This window comes from Tachypleus tridentatus, chromosome 12 (assembly GCF_004210375.1).
Source record: "Tachypleus tridentatus isolate NWPU-2018 chromosome 12, ASM421037v1, whole genome shotgun sequence".
NCBI lineage: Eukaryota > Metazoa > Arthropoda > Merostomata > Xiphosura > Limulidae > Tachypleus > Tachypleus tridentatus.
Window position 1 is genome coordinate 84268736 of NC_134836.1, and position 18516 is coordinate 84287251.

The window sequence follows — 18516 nt, forward strand, 5'->3', positions numbered from 1 at the left end:
GAAACAAGAGTATAAATAAAGAAGAACACAGAGATACCTATAATAGATGTATAAGGATTTACGTTGATTAGTTCAGTTCTAAATCCAAAACTCAGCCACTGGGAACTTGTATCCATGTGGAGGTAAGATGAGGAATTCAAATGAAAGGGATAAACTGCAATTTTGATTACTCACTCCAATGATACAACATGCCCTCAGATACACCTGTACAGAGATGGAGTACCAGATTGGAGGACATCTCATCATCTACCCCAACAGAATGCCATTGTTCTACTCCCAACTGGATGGTTTTATCATTACTTGCACTTGCACTATATATTACAATCAATAATTATCATATTCAGGATGATGTCTGCATGGTTCACCACTCTAGCAACTTGAAACTGGAAAATGATAAAGGCTCATACTCCACTAGAAGCAAAGAGGAGGATGTGGTGGAGAGTCTGGAGGAATATCGTCATTGGAGACAATGCAACAGGAAAAGATGTAAACCACACTTTGAAAAGCATACCAGTTTTGATTTATCCAATTTAAGGGATGGTAGGTATGGACAATTATCCTCCTCTGCTATACAGTCCAGAACAAGCATTTGAATGAAGAAAAATATATCATGAGGGATTTTCCATCTCAAATGTGTGTGTTCAGTGAACATGAAAATTATAATTTTTAAGTCATCATAACCTTACAGTGGAGATTTGACTAGCTTAAATACATCTGCACAAGCACCACTCACCACAGAGATCCTTAAAAAGAAAAAAGAGGACATGCCCTTAAAAGTAAGAGGTATATACATATATTTCTTCATAAAAAACTATCTTACCTAGTCACAATCTCACTTAAGAGTGAAATATGGCAACAGGTGAAAAATGGTACCTTAATGAAGAAGAAACAGTGACCCAAAATAGATAATGGGAGATAGAAATATGAGGTGTAGTCCCAGTGAGCAATGAAAAAAGTACTCCTAACATATGACAAAGTAGAGATGCAAGTAAATGGGAAGGTGCCTAATAAGAGTGAAGGCACTAGGAAGTAATTAGAAAAAAAAATGATACAAGGAAGAAAAAAGCCAATTAAATCATAAGCCAAATTAAAGGGTAACACCTCCACCCCCTCCACCCTAAAAAAATATGACAGTGGTGGAAAACTATCGATTAGCCCAAATTGAAAGTGGAATGGAAACAAAGCTGGTACAAGACAGTGTCCTTCCTTCCCTCCATGAAATCCAAAAAGCAAAGTAGGGAAAAGGCTGAAGATGCAAATCGTTCTAACACTGTGGTAAGGTAGAAGAAGGTATCCCATGAATATCCCCCATAAACAGATGGAACCCCTCAGAAAAGAGGTGTATGGTGGCTAATAGCAGTAAGAGAGGTGATAATGGAAAATGATGGCTGGAAAACTTGGGTAGGAAAAAAGGAATAGGATTAACAGATTTTGCTCCCTACACAAGCAACAGAGACTTGAAGTGCAGAGAACCAAGAAAACATAAACCAAAAACAATCTGTTTGATAGTAAGCTAATGTAAAATGAACCAAAGCCCATGGAGGGTGAGGCATACTAGTGAAATCTTTCAAAAGAGATACAAAGAGGCTCTGCATGAAGCAAAATGTCTGGAAAAGGAAGAAAATAAACAACTGTAAAATGTGTTTAAAAAGAGGTGAAGTAGGCCTAGCAGCAGTGGTGGATTTAAGGTTGTGTAGACACAGGGGCTAATTAGTTTTGTGCATCCTACATCTCATGTAATTTTACATAGAATAAAATTAACAACAAGCCTCCATTTAGAAAATGGGCCCTGGGGCTGAGCCCCCTCTAGCTCCTACCTAAATACACCACTGCCCAGTAGACTCCACAGCAAAGACCTGGGAGGGCCATTTTATAATCTGATAAACAAAAACTGTCAATATAGAAGTCATCCTGAATAAGTTCAGTAGGTTGAGAAAGAAGGCAGGCAACAGTAATAGAAGATTGAGCAGACACTAGGGAATCCTCAAAAAGAAATTAATTGTAAGAAGTATAAAATATAATTAATTACAAAAACATCATTATACTATAAACTTAGGCAAGTGTATATTAACAATAAATATTTCAGTAGATGATATATGTTAAAGAAACAATATATTTGATGTAATTTACAATTTACCAATAAAATGAATGACAGGTAAGCATAAACTAATGTTCTAGTATAAAAGGGTATAACTAAATGTTAATTTACAAACCCTAACAGATAAAAAAATAAAAGTAAAATTATTAAAACAAAACAAAGTTTAATTTTTGAATTAAAAAGTTAAACAGCATTAAAAAGGCCAATGGCCCTTAAAAAACTAAAAACACTTCTCAGGTGGATAGTGTCACCATCACCAATGACATTGTCCTGTGTCAGGAGTAAACCTTAGGACAAAACATGTCTAAAATGGTGCGGTCATTGCGAATAGTAACAACGGTATGATAGTAAAATGTGGAATATTGTGTCCTGAGTGTCACACAGAGCATACATTGGTGTATCAGTTCCAGATAAAAGAAACTGATGAGTTAAAAACTGTGACCAATTCAAAGTCTAGTTAGGATAACTTCCTCTTTCTGATCCTTATGAAAACAAGATAGTCAAAGTTCAATGAAGAGTTTCATCTGGAAAAGCTTGTCTTCATATTGCTTACTCCAAGCTGACTGCCAACTGTAGTGGAGCCAAGCCTTGAATATGGGACCATAATCCATGTATGAAACAGGCACTGCAGTGATAGCACCAGAGCAGACAGACTTAGCTGTGGTGTCAGCGAGCTCATTCTGCAAATACCAATATGGCCAGGTATCCAGAAAAACTAATAGAAGTAGATGTTAAAGAGAAATAGGCCAGTCACTTTTGAATACCAGTGAGAACAGGGTGAGAACTAACATGAAGTGATTCCAGGGTCAACAGAGAACTAAGCAAGTCAGTATAAATAGTGCAGTTGGAGTAGTGCTTAGCCTCTGTGTGACCCAGGGCAAGAGAAATGGTATACAGTTCAGCATTGAACACAAAAGCTGTAGAGGGGATTCTGCACACAACCACCAAACTGCAACAAGCCATGGCAGAGCCCACATTGTCACCTGATTTCAAACCATCCATATAAATAGGAATGGAAGGATGGTTCGAAAAATGTTCAGCAAATAACAGACAGTATTTCTAATTGGGAGTATCTGCTTTTCTTAGATGACATAAAGAAAGGTCACATTTACAGATTGTAATAAGCCATGGTGGGATGGGCTGACCAGTTGGTACAGCAATGTTATCTTAGGGGAGACCCAATTCATCCAACTGCACCTGGATATGAAGGCCAAAAGAAACAATGGCAGATCATTTATTTTGAAAAAGCATGGCCCACTGAGAAAGGAAAACACAACCCTAGGTGGAATGTTGTGGTAAGGATTGAAGTTTTGAAGCATACAGAAAAGACAGTTGCAAACAGTAGAGATGTAGAGGAGGTTCATGAAACTCAGAGTACAAACTCTGGGCTGGAAACTGTGGATGATCCCTGTGCAGAGCCAAAGCTCCTGATGGTGAGCAAATTCCAACATCAAGACTGAGGTCCTGACAGGGCCACAGACCAGAAACCCACAGTTCGGTTTTCATTGAATGAGTACACAACAGATTTTTAGCATAGGACATCAATCCATTCCCCAAGAGGTGGAAGAAAGGGCATGGAGGATGTTCAGTGCCCTTGTACACTTTCCAAGTAGCTGCTTGATGTGTGGAATAAAGGTCAGCTTATGATCAAAGATAAGCCCAAAAACTTTGCCTCAGGGACCATGGGAAGCACAATTTCACCTACATGGAGTTCAGGACTGGGGTGAATACCTCCTTGACAGCAAAAGTGCATGCAAATGATTTTATAGAGAGAAAAGGTAAAACTGTCTGCTGTGGTTCACTTCAGTGAACAACTGAGGACAGTGTGTGGTTGCCACTCAATAAACGTCATATTCAACAACTAACACAAGATGCAGAAATTGTCAACATAGAGCCCATTTGCAACAGCTGGAGGGATTTGCCCAGAGATGGCATTAATCATTATACTATAATGTGTGGCGCTCAAGACATAGTCCTAAGAGACTCCAAGTTCCTGGAGGAATGAACAGAAAAGTGTCAAATCCACACAAACTTGGAATTGCCTGCCCATTAACAAATGCTTAATAAAAATGGGCAAATGACCATACAACCCTTATAAGTGGAAGTCTTGCAAAATGCCATACCTCCAAGTAGTATCATAAGCCTTCTCAAGGTCAAAGAATACTGACACAATATACTGTTGCTTAATAAAAGGCTTCTCTGATTGATGTTTCAAGTTGAATCAGGTGGTCCATGGTAGAGAGCTGTAACCCACACTGGGGGAAAGGGGGGCAAGTGGAGGTTGGATGTTTGATTTGAAGAACCAAAAGTGATAAGCATTAACCATCCTCTCTAAGCTTTTACACAAACAACTTGTCAAAGCAATTGGACAGTAGCCTGAAGGAATCTTGAAATCCTTCCCAGGCTTAGAGAAAGGTAGGACAATAGCCTGGTTCCATGCATCATGAAAAACATTTTCCAGCCAGATCCAGTTAAAAACAACCAGAAGAATAGCAAGAGAAGCAGGAGAGAGATGGTGCAGCATCTCATTGTGTATATCATCAGATCCATCTTGAGTTCCATCAGTGTAAAGGGGTAATTATACTCATAGAGGCAATCACTCTTCTTGAGTCTTTGCCAAGAGTATTGGTAATGTTCTGGAATTCAGCAACTTCCTGGACATCAGAGAGCAAGATCAAAAGGGGTACTGACCTTTTAAATCTTGTGCTATATGACTTTGGAAGTGGTGGTAGAAAAAATAGTGGTTGTGAATTTAATCCAAGATTCCTTCTAGCTTTGATGTCTTACCTGCTGAGCACGTGAATGGGCCTGCTGAAAATCAATATGGTTCAAAAGTGTGGAATACCTATGAAAGGTACCCCAGACCCATTTTTGAATCATCCATGCCATGTGGCAGGCAGGATTCCACCATGGACGAGGATACGGTGGAAAACATGTCGATGTTTTAGAAGTACACAAAACAGTTACCTGTACAGTCATGTATCAATAGCTTACAGACAATGGCAGGATCAAGTTCTGAGAGAGAAATGAAAGAGAGCCAGTTGGCATGGTCCAGCTTCCCTCAAGGCATCGACCACAGTGTCTCCCTAAATATGATAGGAAAATGATCACTGCCCTGTGGGTTACTGTCAACCCCCCAAGAGAAATTAAAGAAAAGTGAAGGGGAGAAGACAGAAAAATAAACAGCAGTAAAAGACTGACTACATGCATAAAAGCCAGAATTGAAGAGAGAAAGGTTGTGATCTGAGAGGATATATTCTACAAAGCTACCCCTCCCATAAGTATCAGCATCTCCCCCAGATGGGGTTATGTCCATTGAAGTCCCCCAAGATTAAAAAGGGAGATGGCAACTGTTCAACAAGTGCATCAAGCTCTGATTGATCATAGGTCTCTCCAGGAGACAGGTGAAGAGAACAAACAGTGATGGTAAGACCCAAGAAAACACAGATGGCTACAGCCTCCAAGGGTGTATTGAGTAGCAAAGACAAGGTGGGCACATGCTGATAAATCACCACACAATCTGTCATTTCTGTACAAAGAAATTGCTGAAAGGTGACTGTATCAACAGGTTTCAGAAATGGATGGTAAGAATCAATCAGCACTTTGATGTCATCCAGATTAGAATGTAAACCTTGACAGTTCCACTGTATCAAAGTGGCTATTCTTACTTATGTATAGGCAAATTGGGTGGAGAGACCATCTGTTTTTGACCACATCTTTTTTCTTTATTTGAAGGAGGTCTATTGACCTCCATGGTCCTGCCCTGGGTCAGTTGGGAAGGTTTCTGTTGTTGGAAGAAGATTCCAGGGACTGAGGGTGTGAACAAATGATCATTCTGCATCTCAGGACTGGAAAAGAGTGTGTGTGTTTTCATTCAGCAAATCCACCTAGGGCTATCTGCTAAATCCACTGAGGGGAATTGAGCTCCTGATTTTAGAGTTGTAAACCTGTAGACTTACCGCTGTACTAGCGGGGGATAGACCCAAGGAAATGCCCGAAAGGAAGTGGATCCACAGATCTGCTGGAAGGAATGGTAGAGACAGAAATGGGAGGTCAAAAGGCTTTTCACATGGCTTGAGAACAATTCTTTCAGAAGCACAGAGACATCTGTCTGCATTCCCACTGTAACAGTGGAACAAAGTACAGCAGCATATGTCCAAGATGGAGTGGTGGACAATAACTTTTGAGCCTCATTGAACCATTTTCAAATACTGTACCTTTTTGTCTTCCACCCACCTAGGACATAAACAAAAGTAAGACAGGTGACAACCATTACAACTAACACAATAAGGGTCTATTTCACATTCATAGGAATTGTGGTCCATGCCACTGCAACAAGCACACATCAAGAAACCATGACATGATGTCTTTGAATGACTGAACTGCTGAAACATCTAAGAGGGTTTGAAATATATGGCTGTACCTTGCAATTTAAATAACCTGCCTTGATGGTGACAGGTGGGTGTGGTGATGTAAACATTAAAATTAGGACACCGGTCAGCATCATAATTCCATCTTTGCGAGTGGAGATAAGCTTCGTTTCAGAAACTCCTTGGGTGGAGAAACCAGTGAGGATCACTCACTTGGGGATGTTCTTCAAATTTCTCTCCACAATACCTCTTCATAATGAATTCAAAGTAGCATGGGGAGTAACCTCAATGGGTATATCCCCAATGGCCTTCAAATGCAAGAGGAGTTCACTGTGTTTAGGAATGGATGTTTCCACCAATATGTCACCAGAACAAAATTTTTATGACTGACTTAGGAGAGCCAGTTAGCTCCTCCAGTCCCTTCTGAATAAAAAAGGGAGACATATGTCCTAAAGATTTGTCTAAAAGAGAATGTAGTATCAGAAAATGAGATACAGATGTTAAAGAGGTTGAAGCTTGTTGCTCAGATTTCTCAAGACATGGTCATTTGCCTATGGTCTGTTTTTTACTATTTTATTTTGATTTTTTATTTCAGGGATTCATAATAAAGAAAGAATATTTTGGTGGCCACTGACCACACCAAACATGGAGCCCTACAAGCAGATGCACTAAAATGCCAAACAAGAACATTGTAGCAATACTATGGTTTTGTGAGCACTGTATCCAAACACCAGCATCATATGCAATGTCCACAACACCTGTTAAGAATATCCAACACTAGTGCTTGATTGACCCTAGGACCAGCAGATTGACCCTGGGGGGACCACCCCAAAGCTGCCCATCTTGTGTGCATGTTTTCTTATAGCAAAGCCACATGGAGCTATCTGCTAAACCTCCCGAGGGGTATCGAACCCCTGATTTTAGCATTGTAAATCCATAGACATACTGCTGTACTATCAGGGGGCAGCTGCCCATCTACAGGAATTCAAGGCCAAAGTGGTGTGTCATGGTTGTACTCCTCAACCACCAGCATCCTCTCCTCCCATTCATGTGTCGCCATGCACGGCAAACATGTGGATGGATGTTTAGATCCCAGAGGAGGTAAATTGAAAGAACAGAACCTTCTATGGGAGGCCTACTTGCTACATAAAAGAATCCACACTGAGGGGCCTAACCTTACAGAAAATAGCTACAAACCTGACTAAATATACGTTAACGAAATAAAATAACTACAAATAAAAATATTAACATCAAAATATTCAAAAAAGCCAAAACAGTATAACAGCTTATCTGTTCAAAGTCATTAGATCTAAACATGTGGGCTACTAAACTTGAAGCCCAGTGAAAGTCAACTGTTATAACAATCAGTCTCCAAATGTATTAAAGCTGACAATTCCTAAGTTAAGTACTGCCACATGAAGCCAAGGTAATTGTGCTCCAAATAGATATTTTTGAATTGGAAAAATAAGCATTGGTGAAATGAAAAAAAAATTTAAAAAGATGAAGAACAATCAAAGTAAGTTATCACTTAAAACAGGTAAAAATGAAGCAGAAGAAAAACAAAACCTTCAATCCATATTAAATGAAAATAAAACCTTGAGGAGCACAAACAAAAAAAAACAACAGCACTTCCAAACAAAAAAGTTGTAGTAAAATCAAATACAAATATAGGGAGTCTAATGCATCAGGAGTGGGTGTCATACTCCTATTTGAGGAGAATTATTACATGACAATTTACATGCAAAATAAAGTTGAACCAATTGATTGTAAGGTACATAGGAAACCAAGCATTGAAGCATGCAAAACTATTTTCATATAGAGGTTAACACTGAATAAGAATAGTTAATTTATGTGAGAAGAGTTAATATGCTATATTTGAATTTTTTTCATACCCTCTGCCCTTTGATTTCCACAGAAATAAACTACATTAAATGTACTGGACTAAGTTATACAACTAAGATAGATAAAGTAATTTAAATTTATCATGCTCAAGCTCTGCTTAATTTAGGGCATCAGGTTGTTGTGATGCTTAAAAAAAAGTGATTTGATATGTGGGAATGTTTGTGCCATTGTCATTAATTTATATATACATAAGCATTTAGTAACATTTATAGATTTATTAGATTATTTAAATTTGACTGCCAGATATTTGGTATGTTTCAGTAAGCAGGGTCTCAGTTGCAAAGAAAAAGATGAGATTATTGGAACTAAATATCTCTGTGGATTTTACATAATTTTGTATTACACACAAATATTAAGGCTATGTGTCTGACTGACCTTTAAAGAATCATACACAGTAAAATGAGCAAAAAAGCAGTTTATATTTTGCACATATAAAATGCATAAAATACACAAATTAAATTTAGTTTACAGACCATCTTAGGGCAAAATAAAGATAAATCTCCCACCCCCTCACTGAGTTAGGCTAGATTCCTAGCTTTTGATTCCAGAGATATTTGACAATCCCTGTTCCTACTCATAAACAATAATTGGTTTAGATAAAATAATCACTACCTATTTCTATGAAGTAAACTTTGTTTTTTACAATCATATTCAAACAATATATTTTCACTATTTACTCTTAAGAGATGAGGAACAATTCAACAATAGTTTCTTAAAACTCCTACGAAAAGTGGGGCCTAATAGGCCCCAGAGCAACTTGAAAGGTTATTAATATTAGGCTAATAAATTTGTATTTAAATGAAATTGCCATTTCATTTGATTTCATTTCATTAAATATCATTTAAATTTCATTTAAATACAAAATTATTAGCCTAATATTAATAACTTTTCAAGTTGCTCTGGGGCATATTAGGCCCCACTTTTCGTAGGAGTGTTAAGAAACACATCATTTGTCTTTACATAATGACTTATAAAATGAGCAAAAGATCAAAATATATTTTTACACACAATTAATCATCAATCTTCTCTATTCATACATTTTCAACACCATAACTCAAAGTTACTGTGATCAAACATATAGTACACATAAAAGTGACCAGAGCTTCTATAGAAAAGTTCATGTAATTAGTTTATACTTGTTTTTTACATAATAACTTGTAAATAAATAAGCTTACAAAATATATTTAAATTATAGATAATTCATGGGATTAAATATGAATATTCCTTATTAAATATATAAAGGAACATTACATAGTTGCTCATAATTATAGTAGTATAAAAATTATCAAATAAGTAACTGAACTACCTATAAGCAAAGTTAAACTGCAAGGCTTCACTCTGCATAATTTTTAATATACATGTATTTTCATTCTCTCTTACCAGATATCTCCAATCATATAAAGAGCAGTTTGTAACAGTTTTGAAGTACACCTGGCCTTACTTAAACAATTGCACTTGTTAACCATATGTTATGTATACATATAATAAAAGCTCTGCAGGAGTTTACCATTTGAGAATTCTCAGTAAAATACCCAACATATTCCATAACCACAACCTTTAACACATTTAGTTCCTTCAACAGTGTTCAAAAAGGGAATGTCACAAGAGCTCAATATAAATACTGATATCTGTTGTGACATGAGAAAAACTAGATAAAGTAATAAACAATATAAAACAAGTTATACTGAACATGTACTCACAACTTGAAAAGAAAGGTCAAGATATGATTTACTACTACTATTACAGAATAAATTTCACTTAGAAAAGGATGCATCAATGCTCTGTTTCATTAGAATCTGATATAAAGTTCCATACAATAATTCCCCAACATCTTTTCAAAACTTTTTTGTTAAATATATTATACTTGGGTGCATGGAATTGGCACACCTGTTGCATGGTTTAACTGAAATGCAAAAAAGAAAAAAAACTTGAATTAAATAGCTTGGAACTTAAAAAGATTTCTCTACAAATAACAATATGCAGACTATGCAAATAAAACACCTTTTATACGTGGTACTTGTATGAATTTGCAGCTTTGATATTTTGCAAACACCAAATGTATCTAATTTTGCTTTCATTTTTATGTATATAGAAGAAATAAAGCTTTTCACTGAATAAATTTTACCTCTGAAGTATATTTTGTTTTAAATGCAAGGAAGAATGGCCATGTTCATTTATAAATGTTTTTTAATTCAACAATGCAGTATGCTCTTAATGCAGGCATGACAGAGTTCAGTATCTGACAACAAATTTTGCAGTTTGCATTATATTTCACTTGCAATTTCTAACTTGTTAGTGCTACATAAAATGATGCATGTCACAGCCAAGTTGTTGTTTTATACCAATTATAATTTCACTGCACTTTTTTCAGCAGACTCTGTATACATGTTTGAAATTATGACTATTTTTGCACATACTGTATATATGTGGTGCACAAAAACTATTGGTGTTTGTTCTTTTTATTAATTTGTGTTTTAATATAGTACCGAATTTCTTCGTATACACACAAACAAGCTTAAAATATGAAATAAAAGTATCACCAAATACCTACGTGACAAGAGAGATGAATTTCAATCCCATATTACCTTTACACATAGATAATGTAAATATTTATTAAGGCCATCACAATGGGTAACACAGATGATTGAGCAAGTTGGTATGGGCTGAAGTTTTATCCCCTATATATTATATATATTATTTGCAACAGTCAATGATGTATGTAGCTTTTGGTTATGGTATGTTGTACTTAAATCTATTGTCTGATTTGAAAGTGTAATATAGTATAATTTTTCCTGTCCTGTACTTGTGCAGAAAAGCTTCCTCTTTACTCCAACAACCAGTTTAATCAAAAGAAAGAAAAAAAGCTAACTAGTCTGGTAAATATACCAAATATACTTCATTTTTAATACAAATTTGTTTATATGTGTCTTTTTTTCTTTATTTATAGTTTATATTCACTTTATTCTTTGCATAATACTAACAGAATCTATATTACCGTGTAGTCTGAAGAACTTAAATGTCAAATAGATCATTCTCAAAAGCCAGATAAAATAGTAAGTAAGATAAAAAAAAGTTCAACACCCTGTATAAAAGAAGAGCTGAACGGACCAGTATCAGTAAATCATCCTCATGCAAAAATATATCACAATAGTGAATGGTTAACAAGAGAAGCATGAAAATGTATATCTCAGGATGGCTGGTATGGATATTAACACTTTTATTAATAAAAGAGAAAACAACATTTCAAATTTCTTAGGTCATCTTCAGGTTTAACCCACATCAGCCATCCCAATATATATTTTTACTTCAAGAGCGTTTCTCGTCATTACAGAAGAAACATTAAAACAAGTTATAATGCAAGAAAATCATGCATGCCTTGTATTGGACTGGACAAAAGCCACAAGAGAAGATGGTGTAAAACATCATGATGAAACATGAATTTCCAAGACAGAAAAGATAAGAGTTCTCACAGTTACCAAAAGGTAAAAGAGAAAAGGTCAGAAGAGAAATAATCAAAGAGAGGGCAATGAGAATAATCTGGCAAGAGGTGCAGTAAACTAAGCTGGTATCTTGGAAAGAAGTTGATGAAGCAGACCAGTATACATAAAAATGGTAGACCAATCCATATACAGAGTGAATACTGCTAGGATAATGGAATCTAGAACTAGTGACCAAAGAAGTAAACTTAGCATTGATAACATAACTCCCAAAGTGGGAAAAAATTTACAAAAACAAAAGGAACTGCAAAGACCATTCTGTCTTAATAATTAAGTCCACATAAGATACCCAATTCACCATTAAATTCATAACTTCCAGAATAAAGAAAGCAAATAGCCAGAAATTATTACTATGAACCCAATGTGAGCTTGAGAACAAAAAACACAAGTCCCCTCCCAGGTGATATAAAAATGAAACTAAAGTTGACAAGACAGACCAAAGTAGGATGTCCAGACAGCTTTAACAAAGGAGAGTACTAGGTCCATTGAACTGCCTACATCTTAAGGGCATCAATGGAAAAAAAGTGAAGGTACTTAGAATTTAGAACTAATCATCCCACCCACTCTAGCTAGAAGGACACTTGTAAAGATGTGTAAATCTAAGCAATGTTAAAAAACATGGATATTCACCTATGTGAAAGTGCTTGAACTATGATGACAGTGAGACTGAAAGATGGAAGTACAAAAAGAATAGGTAGTGGATTACAAGGTATATTTTACTGATCTGACAGAACCTCATGCCACATCAGGAAAAAAAAAAGAAAAAAGGAAATACATAGATGCCTTCGAAATCAGATGTTATTTTTCTTGAAAATGTAAAAGAGAAGGTTGAATCCACCCAACAAATTATGTGGTATTCAATCTAAAATGAATCAAATAGTGACTCACGAGCCTAACCATCCAACCAGAAAAACAAGATAACTCTCAAAGGAGAATGGAGGTTGTGGCAGATGAATCCTTCCAGGATAGGGATACTAGTTGTGAAATGTACATAAACTGCTGAAAATAAAGATCTCATAAGTGCATTCTCTATATAAATGCCATCAGAACTTAGTAAAAATCAGAGAGGTGATGGCCCTGGATGTCACAGAAAAATCTTGTGGGACCCAAGGAATTCCAGCAAAGTTGCAAAGGTACCACAGGATCAAAGCTAAGAGGTGGTTTCAGAAATAACTGAATTAACTGTTGAGCCCAATAATGGATAGACTCTTGGGAGGATTTGTTTGTTTGATATTAAGCACAAAGTTACATAATTAGCTATTTGTGCTCTGCCCATCACAAGTATCAAAACTCAGTTTCTATCACTGTAAATCTTCAAACATGCCACTGTGCCACTGGAGAACATCTCTTAAGAGGAAGTACAACAAAATCGGGCCACAGGATGAGAAACTCTCTATAGGTCTGCAATAAAGGTAGGGTGCCAACTAGAGTTCCTTGAAATAAATCTGAGAGAGTCTAATACCACAAAACAAGGTACCCAATGAAGCAATTCCCAGAATAAAAAAAAAAAAAATTAGCTGGACAAAAGCTGAAATAAAAATGTAGAATTGTGAAGAACAACTTAATGTGACCTTTCCCTGGTAAATCTCTTAGGATAGCAGATCACAGCTTCAAAGGAAAGAATAAAGAGGAAAGCAAGTTGGAATGTGAGTAAACGATAGATGTAGAAGAATAAAATAGAGTCACAGTAAGAGAAGAAAAAATTCCCGGTTTGGAAAAAGATTCAAAAGACAGGGTATATATCATACAGAACTTAACCCTCTATTTTGATTTTACTCAGTTTGGAAAAGATTCAAAAGATAGGGTATATATTATATAGAACTTAACCCTCTGTTAGGATTTTACTCAATTTCTTCATTTACAATATAGTAACAGGATTTTTAGACTGCATGCACTAATTTCATATATTTTATATTCATGACTCTAGGAAAATTATATGATTCTTATCTATTTAACCAAATGCTTAGCATAAGTAATGTAAATCAAACTAATATTTAGTTTTTGGATATGTTGTATTTTATATTGCAAGCTACATGTAAAGACTTACTGCATTCTTAATTGGGTTAGTAGTGAAACGTTTCAAACTGTGAAAGAAAATTCTTCCAGTTTTAACATGAAGGAGTGATTTCCCAAAGTTATGATTTAAGAAACTGATAGTGTGCATTACCATCTTTGTATTTTAGTTTTAAAGATTCTTACTTGTAATTTCTAACTTTAAAGAAACTTTTAATTCAAACCTTTCAATTTTGATTTCAATTGCCTGTTTATATAAAGGTTTACTACATTCAGTTTATACCTAAATATGCTATTTAAAGAAGATTTTGTAAATATAACGTCACTTATTTCTTAGTATATAATTTGGCATTTATATTCCAATAAACTAATACTTAACAGTGCATGTAGAACGAACTATGGCAAGACAAGAGTGAGAAATGATAGTAACCGAAATAACTGTAATCAAAATAGGGCATCTTAAGTATCATGAGGTGGCTAATAGTTTATGAAGCCCCTTTAAATAAGACACATTTAATTATACAACACAATAAGAAATTATCAAAATAAGTGGGTAACTGTATCGGAGATACTGGTTACTGCGCAAACCTACGAATACTGCACCTGTGTAAATCACATAGCAATAACAATAATATATATACTGCATTAATAATAACACTAACAGAAGTAGTTCTTGCTTTTTAAATTAAATAATATCAGTAAGACTTCGAACCTAACGTTAATATCACGGACTTGATTTCCCTCCGTAAACACAACGGATAGCTCGATTTTTTTTGATTTTTTTTTTAACTAAACATTCACACACATTAATAAATAATAAAACTAGAAACAGAGAAGTAAAAGATCGTGACCATGTTACAAGAAACGTATAAAAATAAACGTACCTGTAATGTACTACTGATATTATACACACATTTCCAATAATTTCTAAAACATTATTTGTTAATCCTACCTTCGGAATCCTCAAATCTCTGTCGAATAAAGTACAGATATCATTGTATCCACCTGTACGAAGCACGAGTATTATAATAATACCTTGCAGTAAACAAACAAATACGCCATCTATTAAAAACTATACAAAAATTAACTTGGAATTTGGAATTTCGCACAAAGCTACTCGAGGGCTATCTGTGCTAGCCGTCCATAATTTAGCAGTGTAAGACTAGAGGAAAGGCAGATAGTCATTAGCACCCACCGCCAACTCTTGGGTTACTCTTTTACTAACGAATAGTGAGACTGACCGTAACATTATAACGCCCCCACAGCTGAAAGGGCGAACATGTTTGGTACGACGGGGATTCGATCCCGCGACCCTCAAATTACAAGTCGAACGCCTAAACCCGCTCAACAATGCCGGGCCGTACCTACAAGCTAACATGAAAGATAGTTTAATAGCAGTGACAGCGCTACTAATTTTGATGATGATTTTTTATCACACATGGTAACAAAAAAAAAAGACTCCTATATATTCTCGGATTTTTAAATTATTTAAAACAGTTTTAAAAAAGTGCACAATTAATCTGAATGTTTAAGATCAGAATTAAAACAATACAGTAATTTTTTTTTAAGTACGAAGTTACCAAATGGGCTATCTGTACTACGCCCACAGCGGCCTGGCATGGCTAGGTGGTTAGGGCACTCGACTCGTAATCTGAGGGTCGTGGGTTTGAATCTCTAACACCCAAAATGATTGTCCTTTCAGCCGTGGGAGCATTATAATGTTACTGTCAATCTCACTATTCGTTGATGAAAGAGTACCCAAAAGTTGGAGGTGGATGATGATGATAACTAGTTGCCTTACACTGCTAATTTATGGATGGCTAGCGCAGATAGTTCTCGTGTACCTTTGCGCGAAATTCAAAAGATAAACAAACAAATACTATGCTCAGCATGAGTACAGAAACCTGTTTTTATCATTATAAGCTTTACCATTGAGCCACTTGGAAGGATAGAAAATGAGTAGCTAATTTAATATTATATGAACTAGGATTATTCGATGTTATAAAATGGAAACTTATAATAGGAATTCATTGATTCATTAATTAGGTGTCTATGCTATTCACTATTATCAACATTTTCTCCCGTATTTAGTGTTATGTAGTTATAAGGAGCATCACAATAAAATCAAGCAACTTTTAAAAATATCTAGAACAAGATAAATTCAAAATACGATATTTCGTGAAGAGTGGTTGTGTAAGAGTGTTTGTTTTATTTGTTTGATTACTGAATTTCGCGCAAAACTATTCGAAAACTGTCTTTATTAGCCATTCTTATTTATAATGGTTATACTACAAGGAAGGCAGCTAGTCAACACCAAACATCACCAGGGCCGCCGAAAACCGCCCTGGGCTTTGGGGAAGGATTGTTATTTGTGCCTTCTTCTCTGGACCCAAATATGCATGCATAAACTGTTAATAAATTGAGATTTGCGATTTCCTAGTAAAATAATTTATACAGTTTTGGATTAAAAGCATTAATACATACCATCGCGATATATTTACCATTATATGTGTATTCTACTTGCCTATTATGTTGTTTTTTTTACATATTTTACTGTTGTAAATCATATTTTGATGATTTGTAAAAAAAAGTATCAGTGTGAATTCATTGGTCGTTAGTTTGCCTTCATTAATTATACACAGCAATTTATGAGTAACTGTGAATCTTTAGGCTTATGTTACAGCACAAGGTATGTTTAATTAGTATTTATTATACATGTTTTTTATTCGTTGTATATTGAATTATGTCCAAATAACTTCTAATAAATTTTAACATACTACTTGGATAAAACTGGGCAAAATTAACTAAGATATGGTGTTCTCCCTTCCCTCACAAGATTAACTTTCCCGTTTTGAGCTGTCCTCTATTTTCGAACCTTTTTTTAATGCATATTACAAGCCTTAATCCCTCTCTCTGTTGGAATTTAAAGTTCCAAGATGTCGCTCATGTAAATCACTATGCATCACCTGTACACCAGTAGAACATTGCTATCACCAGACTCACGTAACGCTGTCTCCTGTTCATGCTAAGAGTTGGCGGTGGATTGTAATGACAAGCTGCCTTCCCTCTAGTCTTACGCTGCTAAATTAGGGGCGGCTAGAAGAGATAGCCCTTGTGTAGCTTTACGCGAAATTCAAAACAAACAAACAAATATTCCTCTCGATTGCTCCACTGTGTAATAAGTTTCAAAAAGTATTTGTGGCATGTTTTCACTTCTGTTGTTGGTTCCCTCATTATGAGATTTTTGATGACTTGGATCGTTTCGAACTTGTTCACGGTTGCGGGGGTCGAGTGAATGTGATGGCGTTCTATCAGATTCTAAATGACACATTCTCAATCCCTGCCATTAGGCCATCCTGTGCATTCTTGAAGTTTTCTGGTGAGTTTCCCTCTGAGCCCTAGGACTTGAGGTGGAGAAGGCATCAGTCCTCATTCATTTTTTTCCGAGTATGTCAGTACTGAATGAGATAGGTTTTTGGATGTAGTTGACTTACTAAGTCTAGCTCCTTACAGCCTAGCCACTCAAAGTCTTGGAACACATCATCTCTTACCCACCATTCATCATGGGATTTAGTGATTCCAGTTCTTTTATGTCTCTTTCTAGCTCCATCCTCTACCACACACATGTGCTCTTCTTGTTCCGTGTCTGGTCCTCTTGAACTTATCACTTGTCATAGAAAAGATATTTATGACACAAATGTGATGCAGTGCCCCTCCTCATATATCCTTACCTGTTCCTTTCAATTAAGGGGTGTCATTTAGATGCTTTTGAAGCATAAGCCTTTAGTTCTCTCTTCCAATTCAATGTAGGATTCAAGCTAATACTTGGAGAAGAGAGAAAGTACTCTATCGAAAGATATAATTTTCCTTAACTGAAATTCTATTTCTAATAGCTACTTTCCTCTTCTCACATTTCCCTCCCTTCTTCCCTGACCTTGCATGGTCAGGTGGCTAAAGCACTTGACTCATAGTCTGAGGGTCGCGGGTTCAAACGTGCAGTCAATTCCACTGTCCTTTGATAAAAGAGTAGCCCAAGAGTTGGCGGTAAGTGGTGATGACTAGCTGCCTTCTCTCTAGTCTTACATTGCTAAATGAGGGATGACTGGTGCAGATATCCCTCTTTACAGAAGTTCCAACCAGTGAAGCCTGCAAGATAGCCTTAGAACTCTATATCCGAGACCCTAACCCAACTATAGACATTCCCAGCAACCAATTAGCAACCCTCACAGAATTCCCCTCACAGAATTCACCACGATAAAGACAAACTTCATGTTCAACAACCACAACTATATACAAACAAATGGCCTAAGCATGGGCAACCCAGTATCACCAATTCTAGCCAATATTTTTATGACACAAGTTGAAACGCAAGCAATTAACACAGCATTACATCCACCACTATATTGGTACAGATATGTAGATGACACGGTTGCGGGATTCAAATCTACAGAACACATTCTTAATTTTTTCAATCACATTAACTCTATACATCCCAACATTAACTTCACATGTGAACATGAAGAAAGCAATCAAATACCATTTCTTAACCTCAAAATTACAAGAACTGACACACAATTCAAAACAGAAATCCACCGAAAAATCACCCATACTGGACTATACATTCCTTGGGACTCAG

At 36.0% G+C, this 18516-nt stretch overlaps 1 protein-coding gene across 8 annotated transcripts in view; it reads right to left on the minus strand.

The window, feature by feature from the left end:
- Mvl (solute carrier family member malvolio) overlaps nucleotides 1-15200 on the minus strand; it is a 75446-nt gene extending 60246 nt beyond the window's left edge. For 3 of the 8 annotated variants that reach the window (XM_076470630.1, XM_076470629.1, XM_076470628.1), the window contains exon 1: nucleotides 14833-15199. Coding sequence is in view for 2 of the 8 variants with exons in the window: in XM_076470631.1 (XP_076326746.1) it covers nucleotides 9751-9767 (17 nt within the window). In the remaining 6 variants the exon portion in view is untranslated. Of the gene's footprint in view, nucleotides 1-9750; nucleotides 9783-14832 lie in introns of those variants that run through there. The other 5 variants (XM_076470633.1, XM_076470632.1, XM_076470631.1 and 2 more) reach the window with 3 other exon arrangements.
- Nucleotides 15201-18516: the final 3316 nt, after the last annotated feature.